Source organism: Asparagus officinalis, chromosome 4, assembly GCF_001876935.1.
Source record: "Asparagus officinalis chromosome 4, Aspof.V1, whole genome shotgun sequence".
In the NCBI taxonomy this organism is placed as follows: domain Eukaryota; kingdom Viridiplantae; phylum Streptophyta; class Magnoliopsida; order Asparagales; family Asparagaceae; genus Asparagus; species Asparagus officinalis.
The window spans coordinates 101,699,211-101,716,506 of record NC_033797.1 but is presented as its reverse complement, the minus strand read 5'-3'; the positions used below and the strand labels follow the sequence as shown (position 1 = coordinate 101,716,506).

The window sequence follows — 17,296 nt, the reverse complement described above, 5'->3', positions numbered from 1 at the left end:
TGCCCGGGGGTGTGGGGTAGCCAGCATGAAGGTGGAGGTGGAGGGGTCGAAGGAGGAGGAGGTAAGGAAGAAGGAAGATGAGAAGTTGAAGAAAATGTTATTTTAGAATTATTCAGAAGAAAAAGAAAGAAATAAGGAGAAGAGGAGGAAAGAAGAAGATGATAAAAAGGAAAGTTGACAAAGAAATGACGATGAAGACAAAAAAGATAATAGTGGAAACAAAAAAGAGGGGTGAGGTGTAAAGTGACATTAGGGGGCATGATTTGGGCACATGATTTTTGGTCCAAGGTGTCTTTTGGTCCAAGGTGTTTTGGGCACATGATTTTCTCTAAGTGGGGCAAAACATTTAAATTTGAACTTCATAAATGTTATGAGATTGAATAATATTAGTCTTGTGTAGCTGAATTTTTTCAAGAAGTAAGATTTTTGTAATTTGTAAGTTGCGAAGGTTCTTTCTTTTGTTGCCTTCTCATTTAAACTTTTTCTTTTCCCTCAGTACTATTTACTTTTTTTACCTTAGTATCATCATAGAGATTTGAAGTTCGTGTTTGGCTCATGGTTTTAATTTTTAAGAGTTGAAAATGTACAGCTGTTGTTGATTAATATAAGTACTTGACACTGAATGACCTGTTGTCTCTTCAGTGATAACCCGGTTAAAATTTGTTAGGAAACTGAGTGACCTGTCACTCATCAGGTAACCCATTTAAATAATTGGGTGCGGTGCTGACCCTATTGACCCGATCCGACCTGTTTGGTACCCCTACGGTCACCCATCCTGGCATGACTCCTGGATTTATCTAAATGTATATCCTGTTGTTTAAGCCTTACAGATTCAACAATGCTTGTCTTCTAACAGCACAAAATTTCACAATTGTTCTAAAATCTATTTTAGGAATTGTGCTTGTTGGCTGTTTTAAAAAATGAGCAACACCTAATTGCACCTTCTATAATCGTATGTATAAATCTCATGTGCCACCTCCCTTTGTCCTTTGTAGTAAATTGCATGCTGAAGCTTTTCCTTGAACATTGTTGTTAACATGTTTTAAAACTGTTCTTTAAAATAAAAAAAGTCTTAGAAGGTTCAGTTATGGATCTATGGTTGATCAGGTTTAAATTTTGTAGAAAGAGCGGGACCAGGAGCGAAGAGCTACGCAGGGTTCAGGCTCAAAGGCTTTAACTAATTATGTGGAAAGTGACTGAGTTTCATTTGAAAACTGAAGAAGAGCTGATGCAGTAAGAAAAATTGAAATCAACAAGGAAGTAAAAGATTTGATGCCTAATAAAAGAATTAGGAAAGGATCAATTGAACTGTACGTCAACAATAAAATTTAAAGACAAGAAGATAGACATATACTTGAAAATCTTGAAGAATAGGAAAGCTTCCAGGAGAAGTTGCAGCTGAAACAGGGTTTATGTGGATTTTACAACAATGTTTAGCTGAAGTTGGAGCTTGAAATCATCCAAAATTTCTGAAACAACATGAGATGGACTCTTGGTTCCTGCACTGCACAGCTGAATATAGATGGTGAATGTCCTATATGTTTGAAACAAATTTTATACGTATGCAATTTAGTACTAGGGCTTTTGTATAAGTTGAGCTTTAGACTATCACTGTTGAATTATTATAAGGAGCTTTATTCTTAATTCAAGCTTGGTTCATTTGCATTATCAAATGAGTTTGATCGAGCTTTCAACAAGCCTGCGTTCAGCTTTAATCAAACTTTCAGACTTTTGTAGCTCATTTCTAATCCGATGCAAACTAAAGCAAACATATTTCTGAAATGTATACTGAACTAATATAAGCATTAATATATGAAGAATTGAGCAAATGAATATGTGGGGATGTGTTATAGCATTAAATAATAAATCTTAACATATAATGTGAAAACTATATATTAGTTAAGAAATATATCTGATAACAATCACTTTACGTTCAAGTGACCTTGTTTTACCAATGATTACACCCACCGAAGTCGGGAATGTGGGATGTTATAGCGAACTGCGACCTGGGTTCAGTCATTCCAGATTCACGTGGAACACGTCCTGATTCACTAACTTCAGCGACCTGATTTAGATTTCAAACCAGATACAATTTTGAAAATGAGTAACTCTTTTGTAAAAGAATAAAAAAACATGAGAAGTTAAGCAAATAAAATATGCATACCTTAATTGCAACATGATTTTCATTGTTCTTTTACCATATGTTTTAAATTTGACTTGCAAAACCTATGATTCCTACATTTAAAAACCGAACCTAAAGCATCCCACGTTCCTTGGCATATCGTATAAGCTTAACCACGTTGTACCTGATTCCTAATGAGTGGCATGCCATGCTTTCGTACCCATCCCGTGAACTAGAACAAGTCGGATTCCACGCAATGATGATTATATCTATTGCTAAAAAATTTAGTTGATATGCCAAACAATTCATAATTGAAATATTAGACTTGTGATTCAATTTTTCTTTGATTGCATACCTTTTTTTGTTTCTTTGAGAGATGAATAAGATGACTACATTTTTACATTAGATATAGGATGATCTTTGTCAAGATATGGGCTTGTACAGCAATCAGGGGATTGCACACTAGAAACTTGATTGGATACTGTGATAATGGGCAGCTTTTGACCATTAAACCAAACAGAAATACAATTACTAATATCAACAGAGGAACCAACCTCAATCCCAGTCTACTTAATCCTTGTTATGGAAAACTCAATTCGAGCCAATCTTGAGCCTATAAGAGCTGTTAGCAAATCAAGATTGAACATGACAGGAGCCTAGTTATCCTTAATCTTGTTCATTTATCTTAATGACTATATTTGGTTCAAGCTTATTTCATTTCGGTTATCAAACCAACCTGATTACGGAGGCAAACTTGAGCTGAACCTCGAGTTTCATTAACTTGCTCTTTTTTGGACTGGATACATATGGGAACGCAAAAACTAAGTGGTTCCTCTGTAGAGAGATTTAGATTTCATGTTTACACCCATTGGGAATGGTCTTCAAGATGTCAATTCTTGGTTGATTTATGGACAATTTTCTTAGTTTTGTTGGATGAGACAGTCTATCCGAATGGTCTTAATCCCTTGGAAGTTCAAGGGAGCCTAATGGTAGAGACCAATAAACTCAATTTTGCAAGTTACATGGAAGGATCCAAGTCCAAACAATCTGGCATAATGTACTGAAATCACTATAATTGGAAGTTTGTTACAGTCAGGTCCAACTTATGATTATTAATATGGATAATTGATTGAAGTAGAACAATTATTATTATTATAATTATTTTAACATTTTGTCTTCTACAATTTGGGAAGAGGCCTGAGGACAGAATGGGGATGGTATAGTTCTGTAAGAGGGATGAAATGGACATGATACTCTTTGAGTTGTACTTAGCTAGATGGATATTTGAAGAACAATTTTGGCTATTACTGGTTGCAGCTTCATGCTTTATCGTGTTTATTGACTGAATATCCAAATTAACAATTTTCCTTCTTTTTGGCTAGTTCATGATGGCAAATGGTACATTGGTTCGTGTACTTATCCATACCGATGTTACAAAGTATCTGTCGTTTAAAGCTGTAGATGGAAGCTTTGTCTTCAATAAAGGGAAGGTATAGTTGTTGTTTAAACTTCATACCTAGTGTACTTAAATTGTTATCTGTTGCTAGTACTTGGCTTATGTCTGCTATCATTTATATCATTACTTAGGTTCACAAGGTCCCTGCAACTGATATGGAGGCACTAAAGTCTCCATTGATGGGTTTATTTGAGAAGCGGAGAGCAAGAAAATTCTTCATATATGTCCAAGATTATAATGAAACAGACCCAAGAACTCATGAAGGATTGGACCTCACACGAGTGACTACTAGAGAACTGATTTCGTATGTAACATGAGTCTTGCCTTCTTTACTCTTAATTTCATGCGGTGCTATAACTACATTGTATTAGAAAGTACTTCTCTGCATACTTTTTATTATGTCTTTCATCAGTCCGGCGTGATTTATTGTCAGGTTCTAGGTTTGATGTCAATCGTAACTCATCCAGTCTCTTTGATTTTTATCAACTCAAGACCAATCCAATTTCTAAAAAGTTTGAATACAACTTTACCCCAGGTGCGATTGAAAGTGCATCTAGTTTGAGTGGATTCTTATTGTTTGAATTGTGATGGTTCTCGTGCACTTTCAATCAAACACCACAGTCGCTAGATGCTGACTGTTGTAACTTAATTCTTCCTAGTAAAGGAAACTTTGGACTTCATTCTTATTAATATATGAATTATATTGTGAGCACGGTTTCCATTGTTCCATAAGTAAAATGTGTAGATTTTATGGCATAAAATTTGAATATTGCTGACCACTTTTGTTTATCATCTATGCGAACTCTGAAGCAAATTTGTTTTCCATGCATGTTCCTCATAATTTTTGTATTTGTCACTTAGTCCCTGTATGAAAGAAAATAATATTTATTGCAAGAATTAAATGAGAGTATTACTGGTTGCAAGCTTGTCTATCAAAATATTTTACTGTACTTACATACAACTTATCCTGCAACGGTTTTCTGAGGCAGGAAATATGGTTTGGATGACAACACAGTGGACTTTATTGGTCATGCATTAGCACTCCACAGAGATGACAGATATCTGGATGAACCTGCTGTTGATACTGTAAAAAGGATGAAGGTGAGGCCCCCTGGCAAAAATTTTTGGGATAATGATGCAGGGAATAGACATGATGTGCAACTAATATTTATCTATGATGTGATAGCTCTATGCTGAATCTCTAGCACGTTTTCAAGGAGGGTCACCTTACATATATCCTTTGTATGGTTTGGGAGAGCTTCCACAAGTCAGTCATTTCATTTAATTTCAGTGGAATTTGTAGAAAGATTTGAGTGTTCACCCTCTTACTTGAAAATGCTTGCTGGATGCAATACAGGCATTTGCACGTCTCAGTGCTGTTTATGGTGGGACATACATGTTGAACAAACCAGAGTGCAAGGTATTCTACTTGTATAATTTGTACATAGTACATTCATAGTTTGGAAAGTCGGATATTGAATGTTATGTAAATATTTATATTATGCTTACTACATGATCCTTCTTTTTATTTCAGGTTGAATTCAATGAAGTAGGACAAGTTTGTGGTGTGACATCAGAAGGTGAAACAGCCAAATGCAAGAAAGTTGTCTGTGACCCTTCTTACTTACCAAACAAGGTTAGTTATTGAAAATTATGTAGAAATCAATATTCCAAGATTACATTGAAAATTTATTGGTAGGGGTCAATACATTGCTAATATAAATATACTGATACACATTTCTATTATTGTCTGTAGGTTAGGAAGATCGGAAAGGTTGCAAGGGCTATTGCTATTATGAGTCATCCCATTCCAAACACCAGTGACTCTCAATCTGTTCAGGTTATACTGCCCCAGAAGCAACTCGGACGCAAGTCAGACATGTGAGTGTTCTTCCTTTGCATTTTGTGGTGCCTCCTGGAGATTGAAGGGTTAATAGTAAATTCATCATCTTACTTTCAGAAGTTGTTATTCATCATCTTACTTTCAGAAGTTGTTTCATATATAGTTGATAGCTTCGTAATAATCAATACGTGTCACGACTCCAGCACTATAGGAGTTATACTTAATTTTTAAAAGTTCGTTGAGTGCAAATGAAATAACATAGCACCATTTCCCAGATCTTGATGCACACCGGGGCTAAAGATTTGCTGAATTTTTATGTCGTGCTCAGTAAGAAAGTTTTTTATTCCTGACTGAAAAATCCATGCACTTTTTAAATTGTAATGAAATGAACCATCAGATGAAGAGAAGATCTGCCAATCTGTTAGCAGAGGAGGTTAGGTGAGGCTGTGACCATTATTATCATAATTGTAATCTATTCACATTAAATGACTTTTTAACAATTTTTCTGATCAAATACGAGAAGTATTTCTTTGAGCTGAGTGTTAATTTATTGATTGTTTTACCTATCAACCCTTAGTAAGTACTGAAACTAACAAATATTCTATCAACAAATAAATGATGTTGGAAAATCATGGGAATGATCCAATGTTAAGTTAAAGATTTTAAGTGTAGAACAATTTTCATTAGTTCTCTGAAGAATAATGTGTTGACCTTAGGATGGGCCAAATGATGGGTTAAAGAGAATAACCCTGCCTTAACCTGTGAAACACAAAAAAAAAAAAAAATAATAATAATAATAACCTAATCATGGTATAAATTGAGTTAACTTGCCTTAATTTTTCGAACAAAGAAGTTAAAAAACGTCCAGAATGATCAAAATGAGCTAACCCTTCAAAGTAGGGGTTTACTAATCCACCTCTTTAGGTGGGTGATGCGGCATAAACATATACCAAAAAGTTACAAGTGCACAACTAATCAAGTTATAGTATAAAAAGTTATCGATCCCACGAGGAAGATGTTTTGTAGGAGAAAATATAAATCGGTTCTTATGTTGTGTGCGTGACAAATAGGAGTGAAGAATAAGTGTGATTGTGAAGAGATGGAGAGAATGAAAATGGTGTGTAAATAGGCGCAAAATGTAAGTGAGAGTGGGTGTGACAATGAATGAATGATTTTCACAATGAGAGATGAATAAAATAAAGAATCAAAAAGAAAAATTAAGAATAAAAATAAAATTCAAGAAAGTAAAGATGACAGATTCAATTAAAGATACGGGTAATCTAGAATTGAATCCACATCTTAGAAAATGGTGATTCCCTAGAGGGTTCTAGCCTAAAGGCGAATCAAAGAAAATAAAAATGAACAAAAAGAAAAGCTAAACCCAAGAGGGTTCTAGCCTCAAGGTGAATAGTATAAAAAATTAAAATCTAACTACAAAATAAATTATAAAATCTAAACTATAAAATAAATTACAAGAATTAAATGTAAGAAAATAAATCTACTCTATAAGCATGAAATAAATCTAATGTATAAGCATAAAATAAATCTAAGACAAGAGGGTTCTAGCTTCTTGGCTATTTAAACAAGAAAATAAAATCTAACTACAAGCATGTAAATAAATCTAAGCTACTAAGCAATAAAAAAAGAATTAAAAGAGAAAATAAAAAAACAAACCTCCAAATTAATCTTCATCTCCATCTACATCATCCAACAAAGAGAAAAAAAATTTAAAGTAGTGAAAAAAAATTCTTTTATTAATTGTAACAAAAAGTTACAAATTTGGAAGGTCTTCTCAATTAAGAGTAACCCTCCTCTCCAAAAGGAGATATAAAATTTTTCACACCCCGAACCCCTCACTCTCTACCCCTATTTATAGTAAACATCAGTGAATGAGAGCCATTGGATCGAAATCTTATCCAAAAATCATGAATTTCAGCCTTAGATTCGTAACAGAATGACGATGGCATCGATACCAGCATCGATAGGGGTATCGTAACAGAATGACGATGGCATCGATACCAGCATCGATAGGGGTATCGATGCTGGCATCGATGCCCAGTGCGCTGTAATTGCAATCCGCATCTTCTTCTTTTATGTTTTGGGCTTAGGCTTCTTTGGCATTTCTTCTTCTTTTGGGCTTTCATGCTTGAGTTATTCATTTAATTAGTGGGCTTTGTTGAGAGAAGAGATATTGGGTTTTTATTTTTGATTAACCTGTAATTAAAGATAAAAACAATTATTAGTGATAAATTTATTCATATAAACTAGATAATGAGGGTATAAAATTGTAATAAAATATGATTATTAAATACCCCCATACCTAAACTTCTGCTAGTCCTCTAGTAAAGAAAGAAAAAGAAAAGAAAACCCAACTCACTTTCGCAGGAATCGCGGTTGTATTTAGCGCATACAATAAGCCTTTAAACCCTTAGGTTACCCTAGTGGACGAGTTGTAGTCTCGTGAGGGTTTACAGTGAATATACCCACAAAATTCAGTCAACTTGCCAAATTAAAGAAGTCTGTAAATAACTAAATTCACTTGATAATTTTAGACAATCTAATTGAAGCCAGTTATCACTCAAGAAAATATTTTTATATATAACTCTAAGGTAAACTTCCAAGAAAATCTTCTCATTATAGCAATACTTTTTTTTTCTTGGTGATTTTTTTCTACTTTAACGGGCTTTTTAAGCGACCATTTAACGAGTTTTGGACTAATGGATCCCAGCCCAATTAGGCTTAGGTCATTAAGTATGAAAATACTCCTTGAGCTTAATTACTCGGTCAGCTTAGGCTAAGATAGAATCACCTTGAATTCAAGAGTTTTTTTTCTTTCTTTCGTTCTTTTTTTTTTCTTTTGGTGTTCATTTTTCGCACTCTTCTTTTGCAAATTTTTTTTATATGTATATGTATATATATTCTGAAAAATATGTAAGTCAGGATACTTTGAAAATTTATTTTTAACTCTAAGCTAAGCCTGCATAAATTCCATTATTTTAAATAAAAATCTAAGTTAAGGCTTAAGTAAAGTATACTACTTTGAAAATTATTTCTTAAGAAATTTATTTAGAGTTATCATAAAAGATGAACTTAAGTAAATAACCAACTAAAGATTAGAAAATTTAAAATTTATCAAATAAATCAATTATTACATAACTCTATTAATTTGGCAAGTGATAATATTTTTATAATTTTTTTAAGGAAAATAGAAAAATGCAACTAAAAAGGTAAAATAAAGAAAAAAATAACTAATTCCCACTCCCATACCTAAATTTTGCATTGTCCTCAATGCAAACTCTATGATGCACAAAGCAAAGCAGATAAGAAGTGAAATACTTACATTTGGTTGGCTGATAAAAATCTGCAATTACCTTTGGTTTGAGGAGGATGGAAAAAATTATTCTTCTTTTTCTTTTTCCCTCTTTTTTTCTTTTTTTTTCTTTTTTTTACAACTGAATAAGAAACTCTCGAATGAGAGAATAATAATTTTTTTTATTCTGAAATAAAACAAAATAAACAATATAGAATGAAGGGTTTCAACATGAAGAGCTCGTATTCTACATTGAATCCTACATTTTTGTTGAAAATTCTTTCTCGGATTTTAAACAAATTCAGAATGATATAATCAATAATGTGAAATTTCAAACATTTCGAGGTGTTCAATAATTCTTGCAACAACGTAAGGTATGTATTATTGGTGTCATGCATTTTGCATTTCTTAATGAACTTAGACTCTTGTACTGTGAATTTTTGTTTTTTAACAACCAATTCTTCTGTAGTATTTTTTTCAACCCCAAGATTCATGGTTGAGTTCTGAAAATTTGGTTGATTATTCTCAAAGAATTTAAGTTCATCAAGAAAGAGTTCTTCAAAATTTAATTCAAGGCAGCAAATATTTAACACAGTTTCATCATTCTCAATGACCTGATCTACTTCTAAAAACTCCAACTCTTCATCAAAAATTTTCTCAAAACTCAAATCAGACTCTTCTTCTTCTTCTTTTGATCTTTCCTGAATGTAATTTATTTTTAGAGGCTGATTATTCAGTTGGTCCTCTGGATTAAAAATGTTAAGATCAGCAGTCAAATTTTCAAAGGATAGCTTCATTTGACCAGTTCTACAGTTGATGAGAGCGTTAGGAGTGGTTAAGAATGGTCGTCCTAAGATGACAGATGTCTGTCCTTTGGGATTGGAAACGAGCTGTGTTTCCAAGTCTACGAAATCTACTGAAAAAATAAAATCTCCAACATTAATCAGAACATCCTCTAACTCACCCATAGGGATCTTGACAGATCTATCAGCCAACTGTAAAGTGCAGTGGGTTGGGTTCAGTACACCTAGACCCAATTGCTGGTAGACTGAATATGGAAGCAAATTGATATTGGCCCCTAAATCTAAAAGCGCCTTATCAATATGAGTATTATCAATGACACATGAAATGATAGGAGAACCTGGATCCTTACGTTTCAAAGGTATGGGATTTGAGAGCATATCACTGATATTGGCGGCTAAAAACACTTCCTTTGGAACATTTATTCTCCTCTTCGTAGTGTACAATTCTTTCAAAAATTTGGTATAAGATGGAATTTGTTCAATTACATCTAAGAGAGGAATATTGATCTTAACCTGCTTGAATGTTTCTAGGATCTTCTCCTCTTGAGGGGAGTGTTTCCTAAGCCTGAGTCTATCTGGAAAAGGAGTAACTAGTCTAAACCTATTAAAAGCAGGCTCAGGTTCGGGTTCAGGTTCTTGGTCATCTGAGGGGTGTGATTGTTGAATAGATTCATCAGAAGGAGAAGGAGAAGGAATTTGTACTGGATCTAGGGTTTGACTTGGAGTTCTCACTTGATTATCGACCTGTCTACCTGACCGAAATGAATGGATTGCATTCACTTGAGCTTCATAGAATGAACTGCATCCTGTGTCCTTAGGGTTGACCACGGGTTGACTCGGAAATTTTTCTCTCTCTCTTTCACTCACGACACTAGCTAGTTGACAAAGTTGAGATTCTAATCTAGCTATAACTTGAGTGTTGGAGTTGAGCATTTATTCGGTTGATTGCATAAAGGAATTCAGAGTGCTGGACGTTTGAGACAACAAATTCGTGGTTTGAGTAGAGGCCTTAATTATGGTTTCCAAACCCCTTTCCAAGACATTGAGACGTTTATCCTGATCTGGATTATGATGAGTCTGAATTACAGCTTGATGAAAAGAAGACTGATTTTGATGCGACAGATTGGGTTGTTGAAATTGTGGATGAGAATTGAAAGGAACTGTGTTTCTCCTAGGAAATTGTTGGTTTGAAGAGAGTGAAGTTTTGAGTTCCAGAGTGAGTTCACTGATTACATGCAAAGTTTGAGTGATTTCTCCAACCTGGGTTATAGGTTGGAGAGAATTGATCATTTGCGTAAGGTTGGAATGTAGCGTTGACCTGTCCTAATGGTTGATTATTTCCTAAGAGGACATTCTTCTGAAACATGAGATGGTGACAGACAGTTGTGACGTCCTGAGGCTGAAACTTGATTGATTTGAGTCGGGGCTCTTTCCTTGATTTCTAAGGCTTCTAACCTACGCATGATTGTGCCCATCTTAGCTTCAGATGCAATGTTCGACTCTAATGAAATACCATTAGACTTGGGTTGGAGAACTAATGACACTCGGTCATCACAGTGTTCCCATTGCATGGTTTTTTCAGAAAGACTCTCTAAAAACTCCTAAGCTTCATCAGCGTTTTTCCTCATGAAATCCCTGTGACACATTGACTCTAAGGAAGTTTTTAAAGAATAATCTAACCCCTCATAAATTATTTGGCACAATCGTTATTTTTCTAAACCGTGATGAGGACAATGGATGAGAAGATCTTTAAATCGGTCAAAATACTTTCAAAAAAGTTCTCCCGGGATAATTTTAAAATTCATGATCTTTAAATCGGTCAAAATACCTTGCCTTAGACACCAACTAATCCAAAAAAACTGAAACCGGTTCACCTAAGGATTCTTTGTTCCTTATTAAGCTCGAATCCTTAGGGCCAACGTCTAATGAGTTTTATTAGGCTTGGATCGTGTAGTGAGGAATTAGTGATTTTTGGGCTAAGTAAATGGTGATGAAATCCCTCACCTTATCTTGATTATGGGGTTTTGTCCTTAAAAATATTTTTAAGTATGTACCAAATCAAGATGCTCAAATCACTTTGGTGAATTCCTACTAATTATATGAAATGCAACCCTAGAAATTAAAAGCGACTAAAAAGGATGGAAAAAAAATCTTTGTATTTTTTTATTAGGGTTAACAATCAAACAACTATGAGAAGGGTGAATATTATTTGAGTTTATTACCTTGTTAGTTAATGTAAGTGAAAGGTGAATTTTATTATGGTCAACAAAAAATAAAATCCTTTTTTTATCCTAATTGTCTCTAATTGTGAAGCTAACTAAAAAGGGTGGAATTAAAAATGCTAGAAAGAAGAGTTATCTAAAAGCAATTTTTCAAGTTCTAGATCTCCAAAATCCGCGATCTTCAAGCTCCAAACGGTTCCTTCACAAAAAACACACAAGTTAAAGAACCAAATTAAATAAAATCCTACTTAAAACACCCTCCCCGGCAACGACGTCAAAAACTTAATGCGGCATAAACATATACCAAAAAGTTGTAAGTGCACAACTAATCAAGTTATAGTATAAAAAGTTATCGATCCCACGAGGAAGGTGTTTTGTAGGAGAAAATATAAATCGGTTCTTATGTTGTGTGCGTGAGAAATAGGAGTGAAGAATAAGTGTGAATGTGGAGAGAATAAAAATGGTGTGTAAATAGGCGCAAAATGTAAGTGAGAGTGGGTGTGACAATGAATGAATGATTTTCACAAGGAGAGATGAATAAAATCAAGAATCAAAAAGAAAAATCAAGAATAAAAATAAAATTCAAGAAAGTAAAGATGACGGATTCAATTAAAGATATTATGGGTAATCTTGAATTGAATCCACTTCTTAGAAAAGAGTGATTCCCTAGAGAGTTCCAGCTTAAAAGCGAATCAAAGAAAATGAAAATGAACAAAAAAAAACTAAACCCAAGAAGGTTCTAGCCTCAATGTGAATAGTGTAAGAAATTAAAATCTAACTATAAAATAAATTGTAAAATCTAAACTATAAAATAAATTACAAGAATTAAATGCAAGAAAATAAATCTACTCTATAAGCATGAAATAAATCTAAGGCAAGAGGGTTCTAGTTTCTTGGCTTTTTAAACAAGAAAATAAAATCTAACTACAAGCATGTAAATAAATCTAAGCTACTAAGCAATAAGAAAAGAAATAAAAGAGAAAATAAGAAAAACAAACCTCTAAATTAATGTTCATCTCCATCTTTATCATCCAACAAAGAGAAGAAAATTTTAAAGTGGCGAAAAAAATTCTTTTATTAATTGTAACAAAAAGTTACAAATTTGGAAAATCTTCTCAATTAAGAGTAATCCTCCTTTTCAAAAGGAGATACTAAATTTTTCACACCCCTAACCCCCCACTCTCTATCCCTATTTGTAGTAAACATCAGTGAATGAGAGTCATTAGATCGAAATCTTATCCAAAAATCATGAATTTCAGTCTTAGACTCGTAACAGAATGACGATGGTATCGATACCAGCATCGATAGGGGTATCGATGTCGCCATCGATGCTGGCATCGATGCCCAGTGCGCTACAATTGCAATCCGCAGCTTCTTCTTCTTTTATGCTTTGGGCTTTGGCTTCTTTGGCATTTCTTTTTCTTTTGGGCATTCATGCTTGAGTTCTTCATTTAATTAGTGGGCTTTGTTGAGAGAAGAGATATTGGTTTTTTTTATTAACCTGCAATTAAAGATAAAAACAGTTATTAGTGATAAATTTATTCATATAAACTAGATAATGAGGATATAAAATTATAATAAAATATGATTATCAGTGGATCAAGACATAGCTCTTTTATTGATATAGAAAATAGTATCCTCTTTATTCACGAATGCTAAAGAGGATTGTAAAGATTAAAACAAATCTTAACGGACGGGCTAACCACCATTTCGTTAACCCTTATGATCCCTCTTCCTTGAGCCTTTGGCAAATGGACCACATGTAGTAGTTGATAAGTTGATATCTGTGAATATAAGAGGAAGGTGTTGGGGGTCATACTTATTTAATATTTTTGTCCTAGCCGAATTGCGACTGCAATTCAAGTTTCTGATTCTAATATAAAATGGTATGACAGGTACCTCTTTTGTTGTTCTTATTCCCACAATGTTGCCCCGAGAGGAAAATTCATCGCATTTGTATCAACAGAAGCTGAGACTGATCACCCTGAAACAGAACTGAAACCTGGGATTGATCTTCTCGGGCCAGTAGATGAGATATTTTTTGATACTTATGACAGATTTGTGCCTGTTAATGAACCCTCACTGGACAACTGTTTCATCTCAACCGTAAGTTTTCAATCATTATCTTTTCATTCTTAACATTGTTGATGACAAGTTGTTTCCTTGCACGTAGAGTTATGATGCTACAACACATTTCGAGTCAACTGTGACAGATGTTCTAGCTATGTATAAGATGATCACTGGAAAGGTAAAATTTAATGTCTTCGTATTTTCTCCCATGATTGTAATTTTTTCCCTTTTAAATAATGATGTGACGTGCTAGTGGTTACTAAGAGTAAGAGCATCTCCAACAGCTTCTTCAAAATTTTCTCCAAAATAGGGAAGCAAAAGTTATATTCTCCAACTAATTTTTACACCAACTCCAACAGCTTCTCCATTTTGAAGAATTAATTTTTTCCTCTAAAAATTTGGAGAATGCTGCAGATTTGGGGAAGCTTCCCTATTTTTTCTCCTCCATCCCTATTTTGGGGAATGAGATGGGGAATCTGTTGGGCCAAAAACCTAACTAAATTCTTCAAAAATGAGAAATGGGGAAGCTGTTGGAGATGCTCTAACCACAACTAAAGTAAATAATCAACTATGGTCACAAGCCGATAAAAGTGACACTATTGCCTCTTCTCTGAGAGGTTGAGGCTACGTCACTGGATATATTTTGATGTTTATTCACACCATCATGGGTTGCAGTCGAAAGAGAGCTAAATGAAACAAAAAAAAAAAATGCTGGTAAAAAATTGACAGGTCAGGAAAAAAAATATACGGGTCCTTTTTCCTCTTGGTTATCCTTGTTTTTCATATTTACTTTTCAGTACATCGTTTCTTGTTTCTTCTTTCAATTGACTTTCGGCGCACGCTTTCTTCTCTTGCCCATTTCCTTGCGCAAAAACCTGCTTGATTCATTTTTCTCTCCTATTTTATTTTGCGGTAACTCGTATGGTTGGCTACACTGATAACTAATGAAAATAAACGAAAAAAACAAGAAAGTTCTAGACGTTTGCATCTTAGAAATCCCTTTTGCTGTATGATTATAGGGTTATCTTTTTTTTTTTTACTTTGTTTTCTCTTCAGGATGTTGATCTTAGTGTGGATTTGAGTGCTGCCAGTGCCGCTGAAGAATGAGTTGTACCATGTGAAAGGGTAACAAGGGTCTCAATCTTAATTTCAGCCTCGCCCTTAGTTTATTCGGACTATTTTAAGGAATGCAGTGTTTTATGCTCTGTAATGGTTCTATGAAAATGAGACTATATGTTTGCAGATCGTTGCATATCCAGTTCCATGAAAACTATGATGCTTTTATAATTAACCTTGTTTTCTGATAATTAACTTTGTTCCTTAAGTTCTGCAAGTATCTTGCCTGATTTATAAATTTTTCTTATGGTTAAATTACATTTAAATACCCTATTGTTTTCCCAATAGACACTTGTATACTCTTAAGTTACAAAACGGAGTAAATGTATACCCTGTAGGTGTAAAAAAGGAGCAAATGTATACCCTAAATTGTAAAAATGATGTAAATCGGCACCTTTTATTAATCAGCTGTGAGAATATCCTGAATATTCTTGTATCCTGGTGACATGACTATTTTAAATGTAACATATCATTGATTGTATTGATTTAATTTTACCGACCCCTTTCAACTATGAGGGTTATTTTTGAAAATGGGCAATTTTGTCCTAATCGGTGGAATTAAACATCGTTTAACAAATTCACACGAGCGCATATATTTGCTCCATTTTGTAATTTAGGGTATATACAGTGTTTTTGGGAATCAATTGCCGGGGGGCAGGGTACTTTTCCCATTAGAATGGGAACCGAAATTAGCAGGCTAATTTGTGCATAAAGCATCTTACACAATTGGATTTTGCACTTTGTTTTCAATTGTACAAAAGAAAGAGTAATGTTTCGATAAACTTAAGTGAATAGGAGCACTTTTAATCTCTTCATTATATTTTGAGATTTGTACTATACATCAATGCTATTTTTGAGATTTGTGTCTTCATTTGTATTACATGTTAGCACAAATCTGAATGCAAAATTAATAGACAAAAAAGTTGGTGGACAAAGAGTTTGTATCTATTTAAGTTTACAAGACTTTACTCCATGATTTTCTACAATGACTCATACTCATTTGAAAGGCAAACAGTTAACTTTGTTCCTCAATTAGTTGCTGCTCGTGCTATAAAAAAAAGCTAAGGATAAATTAATTAAACTTAAAAATGCAAATTTTGTTACATGAATCAAAAACCTCAAACACCTAATTCATCATTCTATTACGAATTTAGAAGAATCTTTCCTTTCAGTATAGAACTTTTGCAAATTCGTTAGGTTTGTCAAAATACACTTAGGCAGAGTAATATAGATCAGGTTAAAGAATCACGATACAACGTGCAAAAAAAATCATTCAAAATATATTTGAGTATATCCTTTACACTAAATTTCTCGAATATATAATTAAGCAATCAGAAAGTGGAACTTAGTTGGTAAAAAGTCTGCTAATTCCTCTAAAAAAATAATCACTAAGCTAAAGCATTGACATTGGCAAGATTTTTGATTCCACGTGGATGATAGCATTTCTCCTCAACCGACAGAACATCAATTGAGATAACGGAAAAAGCACTAATTAAAAAAAGAATAAAACAGTAGTTAGATTTGAAGAAAGGAGAAGGAGAAGTAATTTTTAGGACTGGAGGGAAACATATAGTATTAGCGCCGGTCGGTAAGAAACGGGGATAGAAAAAAGGCAGATTAGGAGCTGTAGAAAACAAATGGGTATTGCTATAAAACTTTTAGAAAACCCCCTTCAACTATGGATGGGGCTTGTCTCAAAAAAAAAAAATTCCTTCAACTATTTTAACTATATAAAACCCCCCTCAATTTTAAGAGTGTTATAGATAACACTCTCAACTTTCAAAAATATTATTTAACCCCTTAACTTTTCTCATTTAACTCTCCAATCTAACAGTGTTAAGTCTAACGGAAAAATATAACAAACAACTGGTTTAAAATGACCATACTATGCCTAAAATATTGAAAATTTACTCTTGTATCCCTTATTAACTTTGTGTAGTTAAAACACCTCCCCTTCAACCTGTCCCCTTCTTACTATTCCTCCTCTCCAGTGCACGTCCGACCACAATAACCCTTCCTTTTTATTTTTACTCTTTTTTAATGAAACTTTAAACTTTGATTTATTTTAATAGTATGAAATCACCTTTATTTCTTTTTAAAAATTAACAGAACCTCCCCTATATTTGAAGAGAACATGTAACAAATATGAGATACTTGTACAAAGATCACATAAATCAAAAAGAAATTTCCATCAACAGTGCTAACCACACATCCATTTAAAGCATAAACTTTAGGCTAATTGTAAGTTTTGACATAATTTCCAAGCATAACAAAAATCAAAACATAGAATATTTACAAAAGATATGCCCCCATAGTGTTTACACAAAAGCTGCCAAAAGAAGCCATATTGGCTG

General features: G+C 33.7%; 1 protein-coding gene across 1 annotated transcript in view; it reads left to right on the top strand.

Moving 5' to 3' along the window:
- The window catches only part of LOC109837912 (guanosine nucleotide diphosphate dissociation inhibitor 1), a 19,425-nt gene extending 4,266 nt beyond the window's left edge, over positions 1–15,159 (top strand). Inside the window, exons 4-13 of the mRNA XM_020406296.1 lie at positions 3,505–3,612; positions 3,710–3,882; positions 4,568–4,679; positions 4,765–4,845; positions 4,936–4,998; positions 5,113–5,214; positions 5,335–5,459; positions 13,652–13,862; positions 13,930–14,004; positions 14,883–15,159. Coding sequence (XP_020261885.1) covers positions 3,505–3,612; positions 3,710–3,882; positions 4,568–4,679; positions 4,765–4,845; positions 4,936–4,998; positions 5,113–5,214; positions 5,335–5,459; positions 13,652–13,862; positions 13,930–14,004; positions 14,883–14,933 — 1,101 coding nt within the window. The 3' untranslated portion in view covers positions 14,934–15,159. The remainder of the gene's footprint in view (positions 1–3,504; positions 3,613–3,709; positions 3,883–4,567; positions 4,680–4,764; positions 4,846–4,935; positions 4,999–5,112; positions 5,215–5,334; positions 5,460–13,651; positions 13,863–13,929; positions 14,005–14,882) is intronic.